At 35.0% G+C, this 20,261-nt stretch overlaps 1 protein-coding gene across 1 annotated transcript in view; it reads left to right on the forward strand.

Moving 5' to 3' along the window:
• The first annotated feature begins 403 nt into the window (after window positions 1-403).
• Window positions 404-20,261, forward strand: part of LOC110381198 (nuclear factor of activated T-cells 5) — a 71,748-nt gene continuing 51,890 nt past the window's right edge. The window contains 1 exon segment of the mRNA XM_049835790.2: window positions 404-978. Within this exon segment, the coding sequence (XP_049691747.2) occupies window positions 900-978 (79 nt within the window). The 5' untranslated portion in view covers window positions 404-899.

Below are 20,261 nucleotides of genomic sequence, written 5' to 3' on the forward strand. Positions count from 1 at the left end.
TCATTTAGGAAAACCTTAATTGGAAGAATGTCTCTTATTTAACGAATAATGCAAATGTTTTGGGACACTCATTAGAAAAAAAATAATATTTAACCATAGGAATAAATTGACGTAGTTAACATTTTTTAATCGTTTATTTTAATTAATCGTTATATAATGAAGGAAAACCAATTTTAAAATGGCAATATTACACTCAGTACTACCAACGTAAGAAAATAAAAAGTAAATTAATCAGATTTTCTATCTTTGTCTATTGATAACTGATTCTAACCATTTCATTGTCCAAACTGCTTAAAAAAATGGTACGGTATCAATATAACAATAATAATATTATTTTTTCAATTATAACTGCAAGTTCATTACAAATTGCTCCTGAATACAGAGATAAAGACAAATAATTATGTTACCATAGCAGTGAAAAAGAGCGAGATAACGATATCGCTCTCGTGACAAACTTCACACTTGTTTCATTCATTTTTCCTTTTTCTATCAATCAAAACACGGCAACAGCCGTGGCCCGTATCGCAAATCGCAGCAGTTTTCATTTCAGTCAAGCAGCCAGCCTGTTGCATTGCGTGTGTGTATTTCACCAGTTACCGAATCGCGTACGGTTTTGTGCTATTCGATAATAAATACATCTGCTAGTGGTGTTAACCGTGTTGTGTGAACTAATTAAACGTGTTACATTAATTGAACTGAGAAGATAACGCGTTATAGTTTTTGTGTCGATTCGAGTGGTTTCAAATTGACTTTTGACGTCACGCGCGACAACCAATCGGTTGGCGCGAAAGAAAAAAAACTACACTCTGTTGCGTGTTTTTGTTTTCGTGCTCTCGAAGTTTATTGTTTTGACTGATTCGGATGGATCGTAATAGGTGAATGTTTGGATAGTTGAAAATATGCTTTTAAAATGTACTGCGGACGGGAGGCCGATCAAAGTCAACGGGGCGCCGGTCAATCACGGGAATGGTGCGAGAGGTAAGGTCCGGCAATTAATTCATTTGCACTTTTTACTATTTATTTACTGATCTTTCCAACTTTTATATGAAGCCCTCCTACATGTATAGTTTAGTTTTAATTAGTATGTAAGTACAAACAAAACAATAGACGTAGGTAGGTAATGAAAGCCGGAGTCAGCTGATGATTTGTAGGTACGCACTTACATATCGGCCGTCATAATCATCATAACTAATTAGGCTAACAAAGAAAACATAATTATTGTAGCTATTCTGTCTTCTAATTTATATTATCTAATTAACAACTATGTAATTGCGTGCCAACTGCTTACGATAGACGTAAACAAAATACCATTTTAAAAAATAGTTACGAATATGGATTTGAAATTGGAATTCCGAAAAAATTGTACCAACTTAACGACTCTGTCAATTGTTTTACGCATTTCTACTACATACCTATCGCTAGATTAAAATTAAACATTAGCAAGCAATGTTAACTTAACAATATTGCTTTAATCCTACCTTGAGGCGACGGTATTAATACTGAATTGAAACTAACAACCCTTAATGATCCACGAGCAAGCGTCAACATAATTAATTCTTGGTTCCGTTTATAAGGAAATTTGTCTCAATAATAACATTTTTGGGTGTGGCTCCAATAACGGTCGAAAAGCCTTTGTTTTAGCAAAAACTTCAACTGAGCTTTCTCGGATGATATTTCGGCTGAATAATCTGCCTAGCCTTTTCCCACCTATGTCGGAGACGGCTTCCCGTCTAACCGGATGCCGCTGAGTAAGACCAGTGTTTTACAAGCGACTGCCTATCTGACCTCCTCAACCCAGTTACCCAGGCATTCCAATACCCCTAATATAACTAAATAAGACTGGTTGTCAGACTTATTGGATTCTTACTACCCGTAACGACTGATAAAGATGTTCAATGACAGCCATTTCTCGGCATTATGGGATACACTTGAGATGCAACGTCACGCTCTGTATCTACTCTATGTAATAAGATACCTAGGTACTCAAGGGACACTCGAAAATTTAATCAATGTACCTATTAATCTCGTGTTGCTGTCAAGTAGACCATAGTTACGTATACAAAACGTCAGAAGTTCCGATTACAAATTACGCCAATTTTCAATTAATTCGTCTACCACTACATAGGTAGGTATGTAGGTAAGACATCTATGACAAGTCTGAGATAGATAAAATAACATAATTATGAAATAATCCAGACTTCATTGTATTTCTACGTTTTTTTACATTTTATTGCGATCAGCTAAAACTCGATTAAGTAGGTACTGCGTTGATTATACCTATCACACTTTTTAACAGAATGAAGTCCAATCAACTCTCAGTCAAAAGCCACTCCACCTAACATAGCTAATGACGTAAAATAATCGTCTGTATTGATTAAACTTAAGTACTTAAATATTACGTAATCATTTGTTAATCGTTATCTATGACAACTCCCATATCTTTTAATTGTTTACTATTTTTACTATGTAGGTACTGCACACAGGTATTATCAATATGATATAAAAGTTGTGTTGCAAAAAATACTAAAGGTTTACATAATTCGTATACACAATGTAGGTATAGGAATAATTAAAAACTAGATATGAAACTCATTATGGCAGTAATTACATCACTACCATAAAAATACGCCGCCCTTCTGATAAAGCTTTTATAATATCGCAGTTTAATACAGAATCAATAACCCGGCTAGACAGACTTCGAAATAAATACGTTAGTAAGGGGAGCGTTTAAAGTAGCCCCGAGTGTTAAGAAGCTCTAAAACTTGACACCGGCAGTCACATCAGAGTCATGAAGACACTCATTCCATAGGGCTTTAAGTATTCTTGACGGATGGTCAACCGATGGATTTCGGCGAAAGATTTACGGAGCTATTGGTTGATTACGCACGCAGACAAGCCAGAACAAAAATTGCAAATGAATAAAGAGACTGCACCCCAAGCCGGGTAAAGGATTTGACACAGAAAAAGACAATAAACCTCATAGGATCTGCTATGTTCAAAGTGGTCGGCCAAAATTTTCACCCAGTGGATACTCCTAGATGGCACCGCGCAGATGTAGTATAGAGATGTCGGGATGACAACCGCTTCAGCCATGATTGATGGGGAGGCCTTTACCCGACAGTGGGACAGTTCAGGCCAAGAAAAAGGCACCTACAAGGGATGACATATGTACATTTTACCGCCACACATAATTTTCAACATTGGATTTAAAAAGGGGATCACAAACCTGATCGATGTTCACTTCAGCAGTTCACGTCCACATACAGACATCATAATATTTAACCCCCAGACAGCTCATTATACTCAAGAATTAGTAGCAGCTTGGCTCCTTGACCCAAAGGAAATGGCGTTACACGTCATGTAACATAATGCTGCTATTCCGCGGTCAGACCGCTCCCATCATAACACATTAATTTGTCTCAATTGACACCAACACGTGAACGGGCTTACCAACCGTTTATTTTTCGTAATCAGATTTCTAATTAAACTTCTAAAGCAATTTAATTGCTGTGGGCAACATTTTCTCTTTCGTTTACCCAGTTTGTAATAACAGTTGCGTTAATTTCGCCGAAAGTCTATTTATACAGAGTTCTAATGATAGTGTTTTGTTAGGTTTTGAAACAATCGAATTTTAGGGCTCCAATTTACATATATATATATAAATGCTTAAATGGATAAAGTTTTGTCTCAACATTTATATAGCGTAGCTTTTATGTAATAAAAATAAAACAAATGGAGTGTTGTCTATGAAACATAGAAAAACTGCTTCAAATTCAGAAACGGTAAACGAAACGTGATTTACAAAAGGTTGTGTAACGTCACTCAGCCGAGTAGATAAGGGTTCACATTCCTTCGCGGTGTCCTATTAAATGGACGTGTTATGCAGCCGCCTGAAGATGCTACTCAAATGATGTATAGAACACGAGACACATGCATGATGACAAACCGGATATCTTGCTAAATATTTACACATTAGCGTCTCGTTCGCGCGAAGATTTTTTTTGTTCCATAATTTATACCATCACTTCCTAATATAACAGGTTCATATCTTATAAGCAGATTTTCAAAACCGCCCTATTTATGTTGTGGCTTCGTAGTGTTATTTTTTGCCTGAATAATTAAGGCGAGATATACACCACAGTATAATTACCGTGTGATTTACCAACTGTTAATAAGGAAACACGAAATTCTATCCTTCGTCAAAATAACGCATTATTACATGGGTCAGTGAGCCACGTGTTTGATACTTATCATGTATTTCCGATGATTAAGGGGGCTCTCTCTAGTACTGCTTAAAAAAACTATCATGATTATAAAACATACATTTTCAAATAAATAAATCACAACAAAGATCAACAAGTATTCAAAAAGCCAAATGTAACAAAGTAAAAAACTATTATCACCGTCTGCATCTCGCCTGCATTCAATGAGTGAGAAGCATTCACAAATACTGTGACTGAAAACAAATGGCCGCGAATATACGACCAGACATTTGCGTAGTTACCCACGAAATCAATATTACGCCTTCCAGATTTCAGTCTCCATTGATGTAAGGTCTCTTCAATCCAAAAGCAGAACAAACAAACAGTATAATTATAATTGATGGACGTAATAACTTTAATATATTTATTCGGCGGGTTAATATAACGTTCAATATTATTGCTATAATTACAACATCAAAGGACTGATTTCCAGAAACGATATCAGACCTAATTCCGGATGAAAATTCGAGAAAACAAACAAAATTGTTTAGGTTGATCGAATATTGTCGTCAGGCTTCCATTTTCACCAAGGATTTCAAAATATTTTGCGGTGACAACTCAATATTATGTGCTTCGGTCGACATGTAGGTACATCAATATTATATCAAAGCAAATGCCCTTAAAACACACACTTGTTTACCCATTTCATAAACCTTCTCATTATAAAACTCGAAGAAATATTATTTCCCTTTAGTAGTCCCAGTAGTTAAACCATTTCTGAGTATATTTTAATGATTACCCTAGGCATTGATGAGAATATTTGTTTTATCATAATAAACATAACTTGAGCTTTCATTTTAATGAGACGATATTTCAGCAGTATTGTTCGAGTTTTACCTCGTACCCTCACCTTGTTTCTAGGCAAGGGATCAACTGGTTGCCATACCAATTGTTAACAAAAAATATTCACCTTCTCCCATTTTATAATGATCAAAATAATGAATGTGCGTCAATATATGTAGTACTACTTATTTCGAACTTATCTTTTTATTGTATTCAATTCCGTATCAGTCAGATTTATCCGAATATTATGCTTTAACACCGTCCGAGGTTCGTTGGAGATGTTATGTAAACCTGTTTAGTAAAAATGTGGTTACTTAACAGTCCTGTTTAGTGTGTCTCATATCTATTTAAATAAGACGCGTTGTCAGTGGAGCGACCCTAGAGTCTCAAGTTATCTGGCGTGTTATCGCCGGGGACCACTATCGGGGGTCAGAATGGCGCCCGCGCACTCCGCTCTGTTTACAGACTCGATATGCGCACGCGTCGGTCATATGATGAGCTAACTAGTTTACACCGAATTGTTACCTGACTATGTTTTGGATGGTCATTGACTCTGGTAATTATTTAAATCGCGTAATTATAAAACGCGAACGTCTTTTTGTTTTAAAGAAGGCCAGATTGTTTTAAATGTACCCGGCCGACAGTTATGGGTAGAAAGCGGACACTTGTTGGAAAGTTATGTATGTTATGTACATTAATTCGGTTTTTATCATTCTTCCTAAGTCAGAAGAGGGCTTTAGATGTCCGTTGTTGGGGATAAAGTATAAAAAGGGTCCGGTATACGTATAAGTTATTTCTTTGAAGAATAAGTGCGGTTTCTCCAATGTTGATCCTCAAGATCCGCCGTAAGATGTCACGGCTAAGTGGGTGCCTTTGGATATTCTCTTTGATAAAAGTGCTAACCCCTGAGGGCACAGGATTACCAACCAGATATTTTCATAAATATTTAGGCGAGTTCTTACGTCAAAACAACTCAAACAAATTACTTATATATTTTACCTAAAATGTCCGTCAATTTTTGTTTTTACTTCTCAAACGGCTTTCCATGTACGAAACAATTTTCTACAAAAAACTTCCCAGAAACTGGTCATGCAAGCATTGGTAGTCACCATGAATGCTACGAATGACCGCAGCAGTAAATAAGTATACAAAGTGCTATCTCGTATCACTTGTATCTAATTAAACACAAAGGGAAGCCAACGATAAGATAACCAATTTAGGTCCAACATGAATGAAATGTCGTTGACCGGAGAAATGGGTCGGACTGGACGCATTGACAAGTTTTATCTGATAGTGGACACTGCGAAAAGATTGTATGCTTCTAAACAATATCAAAATAGAAAAACATGTAAGAAGCATGACCAAAGAAACGATGGATGACTTGTGTGAAAAATGATGATGATAATAGCGTTATTCAGAAGATATCGACAGATAGAAGAGTTTGGAATATAAGAATTCTGCGCCGACTCTAAATAAAAATGCGACGATAGGTGTGTGTGTGGGTGATGAAGTAGCAATTAGTAAACGAGTCCTATTTTTCTATTGCCATACTCAATCACGTCTTCAAGATAATATGTTTCTTAATGCTGCTCTAAATCTGATTGAAGTAAGAAATCCTAAACCCAGAAGGCAAGACTTCTAATGAAACTAAAGAAAAACTGAACTTTGAAAGAATAAAATGGAATAATTTAGTGTAATGAAAAAAAATTATCAGATAAGTAGATGAGTCCCTAACGCATGGCTATTTTATTCTCAGGCAAAAAATGTATGATTGATATTTTTGTCGCATTATTTCATAAAATGATATATTTGATTTTAATATCCATTGACCTACATTAACTTAAAGGCCAAAGCACAGGCCTCAACATATTCATATGTATATTTAAAATCATGATTTTGTTAATAATTCATTAGATTCAACTCATGTCCTGAACAAAGCCACAATTATTCAAATTGATTTGATCGTCCTTGTATATTGACTATTAAGTCTTCACGGAAATATTTTTTTTCATGACTTCGTATCTATAAGATCAAAATATAAGACCTTTTGTAAAGCAAGATAATGTCTCATGGAATAAAAGCTAGAAATAGGAGTGACAGTCTGGTGACTCTCAAAATTGTATCCTACCAGTTGCCAACCAAGTTTTTTTTCGCTTCCCGAGGGCATCATCCTAGAATAAAATAAGCTGTGTTCGTCTCCAAAGTACCACCTATCTTTTTGCCCCAAAGTTCTTCTCAATCGGTTAAGCTGTTTGGCGTGATCATGTTATACACAGACACATTCTACTTCCATATTCATATTAACAAGAAAGTAATGATTGAATATAGATTTCCAGTCGACCAGATTGTCAGTATGACCAGTTTGTTGGTTGATCTGTTGTTTTTTTTAAGAACTTGAGTGTGTTTTCGAGTCTGTTAAGTCGGTCTAAGATCTCAGAAGCTTCGTGTATGTGTAAAGACTACGCACATATACAAACACTCAGATCCGGAACTACATCTATGTGTATATAGATTGTATAAATATTTGTTCCATTCTCAGCCACTGCGCCAAGCGGGCTGCAAATCTCTCGTGTCATTTGCCAAAACTATCCCAAAGAGCGGTATGTTCGCTTTCTGTTTCAAATAAACTTCAATTCTTTGTTCTTGGAAGTCAATCATCAAATTATAAGCTTCACTTTTCTTGCATTTGAATGACAGTATGTCCGTAACTACGATCATTTACGTATTCCTTTTTGCATTTAAAAGCTTCAATATCCAAAACCTTACACATGATATGATGAAAAGTGGTATAACCACTTATTTCCTTTCCAAAGATGGTCTTATTAATTTTGTAATACCCCGTGCCGAGCAGCAAACATAAAATGTTCAGACTCGAATATTACGTTTTTACAAGAGAAGTTCTAATTTGTAGTATTTAGCACTGTGAACTTCTGACATACTACATTTCCGCCTCAGCGTCTCTAACATTATTTAGATGTCCAAAATTGTGTAACAGGTACTAAAAAAATCCCCAAGATAGTGGTCTAGAACGGGTTCACCTTCAAAAACGTGTTGACGTATGGAATAAAATTAAAAGACCAAAATGTAAAACGTGCGTGTGCGTCTGTTTCTAGAGTAAGATGACATGTCTGCGTAACCATAAACCTTTGAAATATTTTGGTAAACAATTGTATGTAACGACAACGTGCATATAAGGAAGTCAAATATTCAGAACATTTTAGTTCTACTTAGTGTGGGTCTGAAACATCCGATGATATTATAACATTACTTGCTAATCAGACAGATCCACTTTCATTAACACATACCCTATAATATGGTTCACAAGATTTCTGAAGAGATAAGGAAAATATTTAAAAAAATACACAAAATGATGTTTAAACAGCGCATCGCGAAACTGTTATAGTTAGAGATAAATTATAGAAACTTATTTTAGAAATGATATGATATCATGATGATACTGTAATGCTTCAATAAACAGAGAGGGCACGTAAAGAGGTATAAAACAAAACCAATAATTGTTCTAACGAATTAACGCTTCCTTCATATTGCGTAACTTTGCGCATGTATTCGTGGTACTAGTTTAATCTATATTAGTATACGTCTTCGTGTGGTAAATTACTTGTATCATTAGCTGAGAATATTAGTTTTTATGCCCCGGCTCAACTGTGTGGCTGACTATGGGAGTTGGTTTAGAAACGAATTTCAATATCAACATAATCACACTGAAAGAAATGAAGTTGATGCACTATCCAAGAACATAATACTGGGATACAAACACACGTAAGTAAAAAAGATTATGCTTATGTATATGTTAAGGAAGCAGTCATTATGTTGGTAACTAATGAGTTACAGTAAGATGATGCAACCCCACTCGTGTAAACCGATAAGTTCCTAAGCAATCCAAAGACAAAACGTGGAAAATGAAATTTTTAATGAAAGTTATACTCGTGCCTGAACCCGAGACCAGACCTAGGTTAAGATATGCATTACATCTGAGCTAGATATGAACAGAAACGTGACAGAGTATCTTTGTGCAGCCATCTAGTTGTATGTTTTGATAACATGTGCCTCTGTTAACATGGCTATGATAATAACCTTACCTGTGTTATCAAGCCACGGGCGATAAATGTAAATCATCGGGAGAAACAAGACGTAAATGTAATTGAAAACAGTGTCAACAATTCATTAAACAAAAGAATGTGCAAGGTGAAATTGTATGTCTTGTTCTTTGCATTTTTTTAGAGGAACGTCTGGTAAAAGACAGTTTTAAAGGCAGATTGAAGTTCAGTATTATTTCGGTTAAACTTAGAAAAACTAATAATGTCAAATAACAATTTTATTAACATCTTTGTCGTTACGTTCTTAAGTTCTTCCACAAGGGACCATCCTAGGGCCAGTGCGTCTCACCAATCACTCGTGTGTATGAATAATTAACTAGTTACAAGTCAATAGCTTTAGTACTTAATTATTGATCAAAAAAACTTGTATACCAAAGATCTTCCTCAGACAATGAATCTCAATGAGGAAACTATTGCAATACGGACACAAAAAAACTGTTGTTCGGTAATTTCGTGTAAAACATACAATACTGGGTTTCTTCTCGTGTTTTTTTCTTCACCTTGTGGATTGAGTGTATTAATCGTGAATATTAGTTGAGATTCTACAACATAGAGCACAGGGTTCTAGTTCAGGCTCTTCTCCTCATCTTTTCGTGTTTTGCCGTCTGGCATTGGAGTCTACATTGTTTTATAAATATACTACAAATATTACATCAGTGTCTCCGTCTGATAACCGAATTCACGTGAGCTTCTGATGTTTACATTTTTATTAGGTTTTGTATTTTCATAATTGTCGATAATATGATAAACTTTACCAACAGTCGATTGCAATTGTATGTGCTCATTATTTATCTGTTCGATAATTTATTTTAAAGTATAAATAAATACCGTTACATTCGAGACGGTAACGATGCGTTCAAATATTAATTAACTCGTATATAATCCCTTATCTTTCAGATTGTGTTTGACCCAGAAACTATTTTATCTTATAATATTCTTGAAGTACCTCTACTTGTGGAGCGAGACGGCCCGTTGGTCGCATGTTAAATTACCTCTTAATCATTCAATCTGGTGTGAGATGCGTCGCCAATAGCCGTGGTCGCACAGCCTGTCACTTGCCGCACGGTTGCGCAAGCGCACGAGGCGGCACGGTAACAGGCCGCACGTGGTCCGACGCATGGACTAAAATATTTAAAATGCGGCTTCTCTGTCTCGTGGCACGACTGCTCAATGTTATCTTTAGAAATTCATTCAGTCCACTTTTTTGCTAAACCTAAACATCGTCTAGAATTGTAGATGGCGAAACTGGGAAAATGTTGATATTACTTCTTCAGAAGCAACTGTATCAAACTGAATCCTCTAATACAGTTACGATGTTTCCTGTTGTTGGTATTAAGCAAAGTTACTCTAATCACCATTAGCAAATTCGTTCTTGTCACAAAATGATGTATCGCCGAAGAAAATCTAATTTAGTTAATGATTTATTTTCAGCCACGGAATGCGGACGGCACTGAAGTTTTGTGATGGATCTGTTAGGTAGGCGGTTTGCGCTCGACTATTTATTCTCTATCTCTTGCTAATTGATATTTTCAGCGTGCGTGTAAAAGAGACGACAAGTTTTCTCGTAGTCTGCCTCGAATGCTCAAACGGCGCGTTCTAATCAACCTTGACCTTGTGAATCAAGCTATCGCACTCTTAAGTAATTTGCAATTGATACACATTAGACGTTTACATTTAGAAAACATGTTAGGCCAGGCCTACATCAATATTGCTAGCCTTGGACAATACAACACGGTTTAGGTACTTATTGCTTTTAGCGACGGTGACTCCGACGAACTTGCAACATTGCTATTCTTTGTAATAAGCGACTATGTCCAATATGAATTAATTTGCTAACGCTTCTGCTTACGTCAATGCAGAATATTTCAAATAATCTTCATATAGTCCTACGCTTCCTGTATTATGACGAATAAAACTAAACACTAATTCGGATGTTATATTAGATCCTCGTTCAATTCTACTAAGCTCACACAAATGGAGGGAGCCTGCAGGCTTTACATGACAACGCATCAATTACCACCGTACATAACAGATGTTGAATCTCATAATAATCGATATCTAAAGTATACAGAAACTTACTATATAAGTAGTTTACTGTATGTACGGTAGAAATGTGGAAGTTCCTGAGAAATTGCCATCTTTGCAAAAGAAAACTTCAAGGCAACCCTCGCTTGGCAACTAAAACCTTGGTTATTTCTCACTATGTATCTTTCGAAGAAAGCTTCAGTTGTATAAACTTCGGAATGTATCATTATTTCCCTGTATTTATATTTCCAAAGGCCTGGATTACATAATACATTATCACTGGCACGTGTTACCCCACGTCCTCTTTTGTTTGTATGCTTATTTATATTTACATTGAGGCCGTTTCGGGTCGTCCAAGTTTTATTGAATATTTCGTATCCAATTGTTACTTTGAAATAGATGCATTTGTCTTCTGTCTTTGTTAGATAATGTCTTTTCCTGTGAGCTTAAATTGTTTTGAAAAGTATTATCTCAGATTTTGTTGTTTAAGATTTATATTTACCGGTTTTAGGACGATCGGTTTGGTTATGAATGAAAAGCGTTTAACATAAGGTATGTCAACATAATACATGGGGTGACGCCCTAGAAGGACATAGCTCTTTTGACGTCCTTCAAAAAGGTCAGGTGTTTTCTACTTGAATTATGGCGCGTGTATGAACACGTGGAAAGAACACTTTAACTTATAAGAATTGTAACAGATGCGTGACTATCCTCTAGAGAATAATACATTATCAAAGTACCCGCTTAAATATGTACATGCTTAAATATGTCCTATTTAGTCGGTCTTTCCTCGTGTAGGCTCCACTTACCCACACTTGGATCAATATTTTCAAATATTTTACTTGTGTTCGTGTTGTTTCTTTTCCTTGACGCACGTTCTCAGTTATTTCCCTGCAGGATCGTAGCGTAGCAATAGCACATCAACAAATGTTTCTCACCTTTTGTTACCAAACAACTCCCTCGTTCTTCAGAGTTGACATTCACGATTTCGTAGGATCACAAGTACTTAGTCGACACAATACGATTTTCCTTTCATTCTACGCATGTTTTCATTCTCCCGTGTTTTTTTCACAAAACAAATATTGATTTGCAGCTTATTGAACTCCTTAGTCATTATTTTCGCGGCTTTGTTTATTGTTCAGACTTTTGATACCGAATGTCACTCGTTTTTTTTCGCAAACAAACATTTCATTTTATCTTTGCTACTCTTTAACCTAATATGGTTCCCGGAACCTTGTTTGTTTTGTTATTTAAGTAGTTCATTCATTGTTTTTAATGGATTTACTAGATTTATTATGTCTTAGATAACTGACACGCTTGGTCATTTTGATCGGACACTAATTCTAAATTACGTTGTGCGCAATATATTTTTGCTGTCGATGAAATCCGATTACCGTTTATAAAGTCGATAAAATTATAGCTGTTTCTTAATCATTATTTATAAAAATACCTTTTTCTTGTTCTGGTCGCATCATTTATTTGGACACTTATCGCAGCGAAGTTAATTTTATTCTAATTTGAATATCAATAAACTTAAGACGAAAGTAATGATGACATAAAAGTTATATTTAGGAGGACATATCTTATGTACCTAATAAAAGAACTTGTTACAAACGATTCGTTCAATTTCTTCGTAAAAAAAATGCGGTTAAAGCTATGCATAGAAAACATTGCGGAAAGTCAGCCATATAAAAATAGAATGAGAACTTTTGGTTTTCAGTCTCTGCGGCCAGAAGAATTTTGTTGCCGGGTGTAACATTCAAAAGTATTTATTTTTAGAAGCATCGTTCTTGTAGAAGCATAATAATAATGCCTACAAAAATACTCAGGATTGAAACAATCCAATAATCGAGTGGGTTAATGAATTATGTTGCCGAAACAGGAATATTATTTAAGCCGGCTAAAGGTGATCCTGATAATAGACTCTTCGATGAAGAGATTATTTTAAGCAGATTTCTCGCAAAATATTTCTGTCCATTTTCTTAGAAAATTGATGGAGTGGGTATCGGAACACCCACTGTTTCCTATTATGGACTTACTAGCTAAATACGCAGACCAAAAATGTTATCAAGTTCCAAAGTTTGACTTTGCCTTCTCTTATCAAATGCGACTGCGTAGATTGATATTAAAAAGGCGGACAGATAATTACAGTAGAGACACCCATTTTTCTACGAAATAAAGACAATGATAGACGGTGCTCTTTATTTGTAAGACGATGCCAATGACGGCATTACACTGGATCAAGTATGGATTATGCATGCCAGAATAATGCTCTATCAAGTAAATAAACATGGCCGCTTAGTAACCACTGTTCTATAGTAAAAAAGTCTATTGAAATCATTGCTTATTCGGAAGTTTATAAATATGTAAATTCTACTGGATCGATTGACCGAACCATACAATTCTATGTTGTTGTCTTTATCTACTACACCTACTTCTTCAAGGGCGAAGGCTTGTGTTTCTAACGTTAGATATTTTATGCTTTTATAGCCATTTTTATTCTTCTTTAACAGACCCTGTAAAAATGTCATTACATACAATCCTGCCTGAGGCGTTCGGGGTAAGGTCAAACGAAACCCGACCTTCATGCAAGTAATATGTTTGTTGGTATTTCTGAAATTTTAATGCGTTGAATTAATACATTCTGAAGAATAATGAGCGTATCTTAATCATGTAAATTAGCTAACAATTTGAAAACGACACACCCCCTAGTCATGTAACAGTGCGAATTACTCACGAAATTGCGTAATATAAGTACGAGTATTTAGATAACGCGACTGATATATTTGCCAGCATTAAACCTGTAGACGGGCGTATCAAAATGGCTCACGGCTGAGTCCGCCATTTCGTAGTAATCAGAAGCAACGATATTATAATTATAATGCTTATATTATTTATAATTAAGTACCACATAATACTGAATCAGTTATGTATGGGTATTATTACGTTGTAAGTAATTGGCGAAACAAATGCTGGTTCTAATCGAAGTTATGTAAGATTTAGCTTAGCCTTCTTGAGTTGCTGAGGACTTAATTCACCGTATAGCTTATTGATTTTATTATGTTTAATGTCTCTACCTGTTCTTGGCTGTTTTCAATTTGTATTAAATTGCCGGAATGCTGAATAATAGAATAATTTTTAAAGAATCTATCTTGTAAAAAGGACAATCTGGTAAAGAATAAAACAATCTAAGGGAATAACAAAAGAGCAAATGGCTTTAAAAGCGTAATAATCACTATCTTAGAGGACTAACAAATGATGTAAGAGGTAACTGGGAACACATTTGTTTCTCAGCTGCCAGTCAATTAAGAGACAATACCACAAACAAGTAAGAACACTATAATAGTGCATAAAACTGTTATCAAGAGGTCTCGGATCTCGCCTAGCACCTTTATCTAATCAGCATTTATCTCCAGGCCTTGACTGGCACGCCACGATCCTCACTTATGGCCGACTGAAGAGCGATAATTTTGGATTCGCACCCGAAATAGATGTAACTGTCTGAATTGCTTGTGAATTTCACACCAGATGCCAATTCTAGGTTTTGTTGATACATTTCCTAGTTTTGTAAACCAATTTTGAAGTAAAGAAGGATTTGAGAGTCCCAAAGAGTGAAATATAGACCGTTAATAGAATGGATACGCCTATTTCTAAAAGAACATTTAACATCGCTCTATTAGCTTCCAGTGAGTGACAAATCGTTGTAGAGACAATTTTATTAAAGTGACGATTCTTTAGTATATTTTCGGCGACCTTATTATGAAAACTGAAAACTGGAATGACGTCAATGGACCGTTTATCCGGTCATAGGTGCAAAGCATTAATATGTAATTACTGCAAAACAATAATTGTTTTGACAGACACAGTTCTAAGAATCAAGTCTAGCGTATAAAAGGCATAAGACATTGTTAGAACGTTCTTCCAAAAAATATTTTGAAACTATATTTAGGAAATCGATATTATTTCAAGGCGCTTCAAAACCGCAAGATATGAAACTTAATAACAGTAATCAATTTGCATCCACATATTTTGCATATTCGTAACATGGTGTTATCAAGGTATTTCCAACCGCAAAATGGCTGGTCGACTAGACATAATATAAGCTATTTAATTGATCAAAACTGAGACTGGACGCGAAAACAAATTGGCCTTTCTATATTTGTCTGTTTCCCATGTTTTTGCGTCTCAACCTCTGAACCGATGGTAATTACATTCAATTTTGTCTGCGCGTGTAAGTTTTCGTTAATTTCTTTGTTGTTAATCTACTTTATTATTAAAATCTGTATTTTTATTGTCTCTCGACTAGCCTTTTCATATCCAGAGAAGGAATGAGCGTTAACCACCAGGCTTGGTCAAGGTGGATTGACGATATCAGAATCAATAAATTCTTTAGCAGGTACTAGACCATTGCTTTTAACATCAACCAAAACACTTGAGTGGAAATCAAAACAGCCCGTCCCTGGTCCTCCGAGGCGCGAACACCTGACACTGTTTTTCAGACCGCGTCCGCTTTCGCCGTTGTTATTATAAATGTTCTTGTATATACACCAGTATATATACATACATTCAAAATATCCACGGCTTGACACTTGGAGAGTATAACGACCGCCCGAATGCCCGATAAAAGGATATCATTTGATTGCACAGACGTTTATCACAATACTTTCATACTTCAGTTTGCATTGCACGATGATATAATACGTCTTCACCTTGAATACTCCTCAGATTTTCACAAAAAAACATAACATACCTACAGTAAAAGCTTCGCTATTGATTTTCAGAACGTAAGGACCAATTATAATGTAGCTAGAAGGACCAGTATACAATAACAAAGATCTTAAAATAGCCTGCACTTGTTGTTAGCTTTGCTCGAGATATTTTGCCATAATTAGGGAGTGCTTTGTTTGGTTTCTTTGTAAATACATATTTTTTTGGGAAATTGTATTCGTAAGCTTTTGTTTTCTTTAATTTCTTTCCGGATACAGAAAGATATAAGGGAAAGAAAATATGAAGTGATTTCTCATTTCTGAAACAGACTTCGCTATATGCTCAGTTTTTTCGATTAAGATGCTCCGTAAGGGGCTGTCATTTTATGTGTAGTGGCAATTTATAAGTAAACTAACGGAGTTTACCGGATCATTATGCAATAAAACCTTATTTGTCAACAGCTCCCAAGGTTGGGATAAATAAGGAAATATGTATAAATGCATACTAAGTCCCCAAGTCATTGCTATTCCAAACAATACTGGCTTGGCATTTGCTATTTGCAAATCTAATGACTTAAATTTTGAGTATAACGCCCTGCATGAACTCTACAAGGCTAGCAAATATTATTTGTACAGACAAAGCATACACATACATATAAAAACATGTTTGGGTGTATTTGCAACATTTTAAATATTACTATTTTTATATTGCACCCGTTTTCCTATTATCTATTTCTTTATCTTAAATTATTAATTAATACTAATGGACGCAAATATAGGAACTAATAATACAATGTTTACATTAATTCTTGGTAATTATTTATAGCTATTGTAGACAATATTATTAAATGTAATACTTACCCGGAAAAGGAAGCTGTATGACTTACGAGTTTATGATACTAAGATTGAACCGGCGACTGAAATTAACACTTACTTGCCAAGAAACGTAACACAGAAGTCTCTAAAGAACTAAATGTCTTATACAAGTTCAGAATTTACTTAACAATTACACGCCCACCGAAAACACCTAAAAATTATCACTTGAAAGAAACCACTTTTGTCTCGAAATTGTTGCGTAAATAGGAATCTGGTTATCACCGCTTTTCGAAGATATATACTTACTATCTTTGTATGTGCACTGTGAGCGAAAACCAAACAATATCATGCGACCGAGTGTAAGGTGCTACTGAATTTCAGGGCTGAGGAATTTCATATTTCTTGGTAGTGCTGTTTTAAATGGCATTAGATGGTACTCTTCAGAGCTTCAGGCTAACACAATAACATCTTCAAAATCCGGATGTACGATCAAATAAACAAAAAAGTGATATCGTATATCCTTACCTAGGGTAAAATTAAATAATGGTTAATATCATATAATGGGGAATTATTAACTTTCTAATTTATGTTAATGTAATTATACGTCTTTTCATCCCAATTTATATTTACAAGTGTACTGGTATTTGAGTTATTTTCGTGGCAGAAAACATGGTTTAATTAGAGACAGGAACTAGAAGCAAATATTTCCTTTTATATCCGACATGATATTACTCGGAATTGCTGTAATTTATTGACTTACAGGTTCTATAAAATTCTCAGAACATATTTTTCATTACATATCTTTCATCAAAAAAATATGGTGCTTCTTGTGAAGCACTCAGCTACATCCGGTTAGACTGGAAGCCGACCTCAACATAGTTGGGAAAAAGGCTCGGAAGATGATGACATTTCTTTCATCAAATAAATCCTGCCATCCGTCATGGTTCCTTACAACATGACTTCTGCGTAGTACCTTATTTTTTACATAAAGGACACAAGATTGACCCTCAATAAATTTTTGCATTGTTCACTAATTAGCTTATTGAATTTCAATTCGAATTTCGCACTTTCCTCTCAGCCCTATAATGTTTACCGTCGCAGGCGCATCTGCGTTGTATTAGTTGCATCACAGCTACACGTGGCGTAACTGGTTGTCATCAATTATGTGCTAGGATTCCTTGAAGGTTAGCCTGAACATTATACGTATTACGAGGTGGAAAACCCCGTAGTAATTTGGGCTGAAAGATAAACAAAAAGTCATTATTTAATTTGACTTCGGCAATCCGATTTCCTCATATACAATCCAGTCTTTAATATCATGAAAATGCTATAGCTTTTCCCTCATTGAATCTGACAAGGACTCTTATATAAATAAAGAAAACATCATAAACTTTCTCTTCAAGCACCTTCGCCCAAAAATCGAAGCACGACTATTAATAGAGATACTTACGCATCAATGCAAACTGCTCAATCAAACATCCATCACATTTATCCCAATCGTATGTATCACACGTCATCCCAATCGCATCCGAATACGAATTCAGTCGACCAGACCAAGGTCAGAAAGTAATTTCAGCTCGCATTTGATAGCTCTATGGATATTCGAGATAGGTGAGATGCTGGCCATCGCCCAATATTATAACTATAACAAGATTGTTTATAATAAATCTGATTTTCGTTTCAGGTAATGGACGTTTCTTACTATTCGGCTCATCTAAGTACAGTAAGTAGAAAATAAGTACGCGAATTCTTAGTATGGACTTTTAAAAAATCATTGAGGAAAATCAATATGTGCGTATATTAAGCAGATGACCACGTTTTAAAGATTAGCCTTTAAGTGATAACTGCTATTAACAGGCCGCATAATGTTACAAAAATAACTTCTTTTTATGATAGTCCTGGTTATAAGTTGAATGGAAAACCCAATTGCGCTATTGACGCAAGCAAGACCGGCTCGAAGGACTAAAAATAAAATCCAGCCTACAAAGTATTCTTGCTGTCACGATAAGTATGGGTCTCAAACCTTAATGATTTATCTTATAATGATCTTAACAAACACAAAAGATCCTAAGTTTCTAGAAAGTAGGTATTAAAAATAACAACATGACTAATATCATCAAAGGGTTTTGTGATTTTGACCACAATTGTAAATCTCTCATACCTTTTAAAATCAATAAAATATGATGACAAAAAGATGAATTTGATACAAATAAAACAAGAATCGGCTTCAAACTGCCGCTTCTAATTGGACTATGAACTAATTAATGAGTTTTCCTATTAATTGTTCGTTATTGTCTGTCTTGGTCTAATTAGATCTGTAGCTTACTAATGAACTTGTTTCAAATGTTAGATGTCAATATGTTTTTGTTCAAGGGTTTGTAACCGAATAACAGTTCTCATCTTCCAAGTTTATTCCCGGAGCAATAATTAAATCAGTATTAAAATCAGATCTACCTTCTTCTGAATCTTATCTAAGTAGACCACCTGCAGTTTTTATCTGTGAGTGTGTACGGATACATCAAAACTTGGAAAAATGAAAAAGATTATGTGGGGCATATTTATGAGAATGTTGTCATTGAACCTGCTTACAATAAATAAATAAAAATTGATCTAGTAGATACAGTACATCTTATTTAAATGGATGAAGAAAACAATACAATTTAAAAGCTTCATTCATATTCATATGGAGATGATGCGAATGTACGACAAAAGGTTATCGAGGACATAAATAGATATGGATAGGATGCAAGTATTAGTGTGTTGCATGTCCTACTTGCAGCCGTTATGCACATGTGGAAAATTTTAGACAAGCTTGATTTCTAAGTAGACCTATAATATTTCGGAATCGATAATTTTCATTTAGTAGACACAGACAGAGATAATGATGAAGAAAGCTAAACTAATAATTTAATTTAACTAATAATTAAATTTGGATAATTCTTAATCATAACAAAATGACTGCACACTTTACTCCACACCATGATCAAAAGTTTTCTAATGATTTGATCACGTTTAACCTAAGTAAATCGTGTGTATATTATGTTAAAATATAACACCGTGCAATAGAAAACGTGAACATAAATTAAGATGGTTTATATGACAAAGTTATCTATTATTAGAAACGTAAAGAAATACCTGTAAATTCTAGACACGATTGTAAATTTCGACCACCTAGCTAGATTTAGCTTTAAATAGAATCGTTGATAAGATTAACATAATTTGCACTGGTATAAAAAGATCACAATAGTTCGAGAAAAATTATAGTTCGGTATCTGGTTCAGCTTTTGAAAAGAACAGTCACTGAAGATTTTTGCAAATTTTTTATTTGATGCAACATATATTTTTTCTTCTGAAAACAACGAATTTAATTATGTGTTATTAAGCTGTCTTGTATGTAACTGTTTATTATATACGTTGAATATATTGTGTATCAAAATTGGAATGACCTGGCTAAAAATGAAAATCTGGCCTCATTTCTAGAACTTTTAATCCTCCACGTTGATCCAGCGTGGTTTTATCACAGGCCCTGAGTTAGCGCACTATTATGTAAC

The sequence above is a fragment of the Helicoverpa armigera genome, chromosome 6 (genome assembly GCF_030705265.1).
Source record: "Helicoverpa armigera isolate CAAS_96S chromosome 6, ASM3070526v1, whole genome shotgun sequence".
NCBI lineage: Eukaryota > Metazoa > Arthropoda > Insecta > Lepidoptera > Noctuidae > Helicoverpa > Helicoverpa armigera.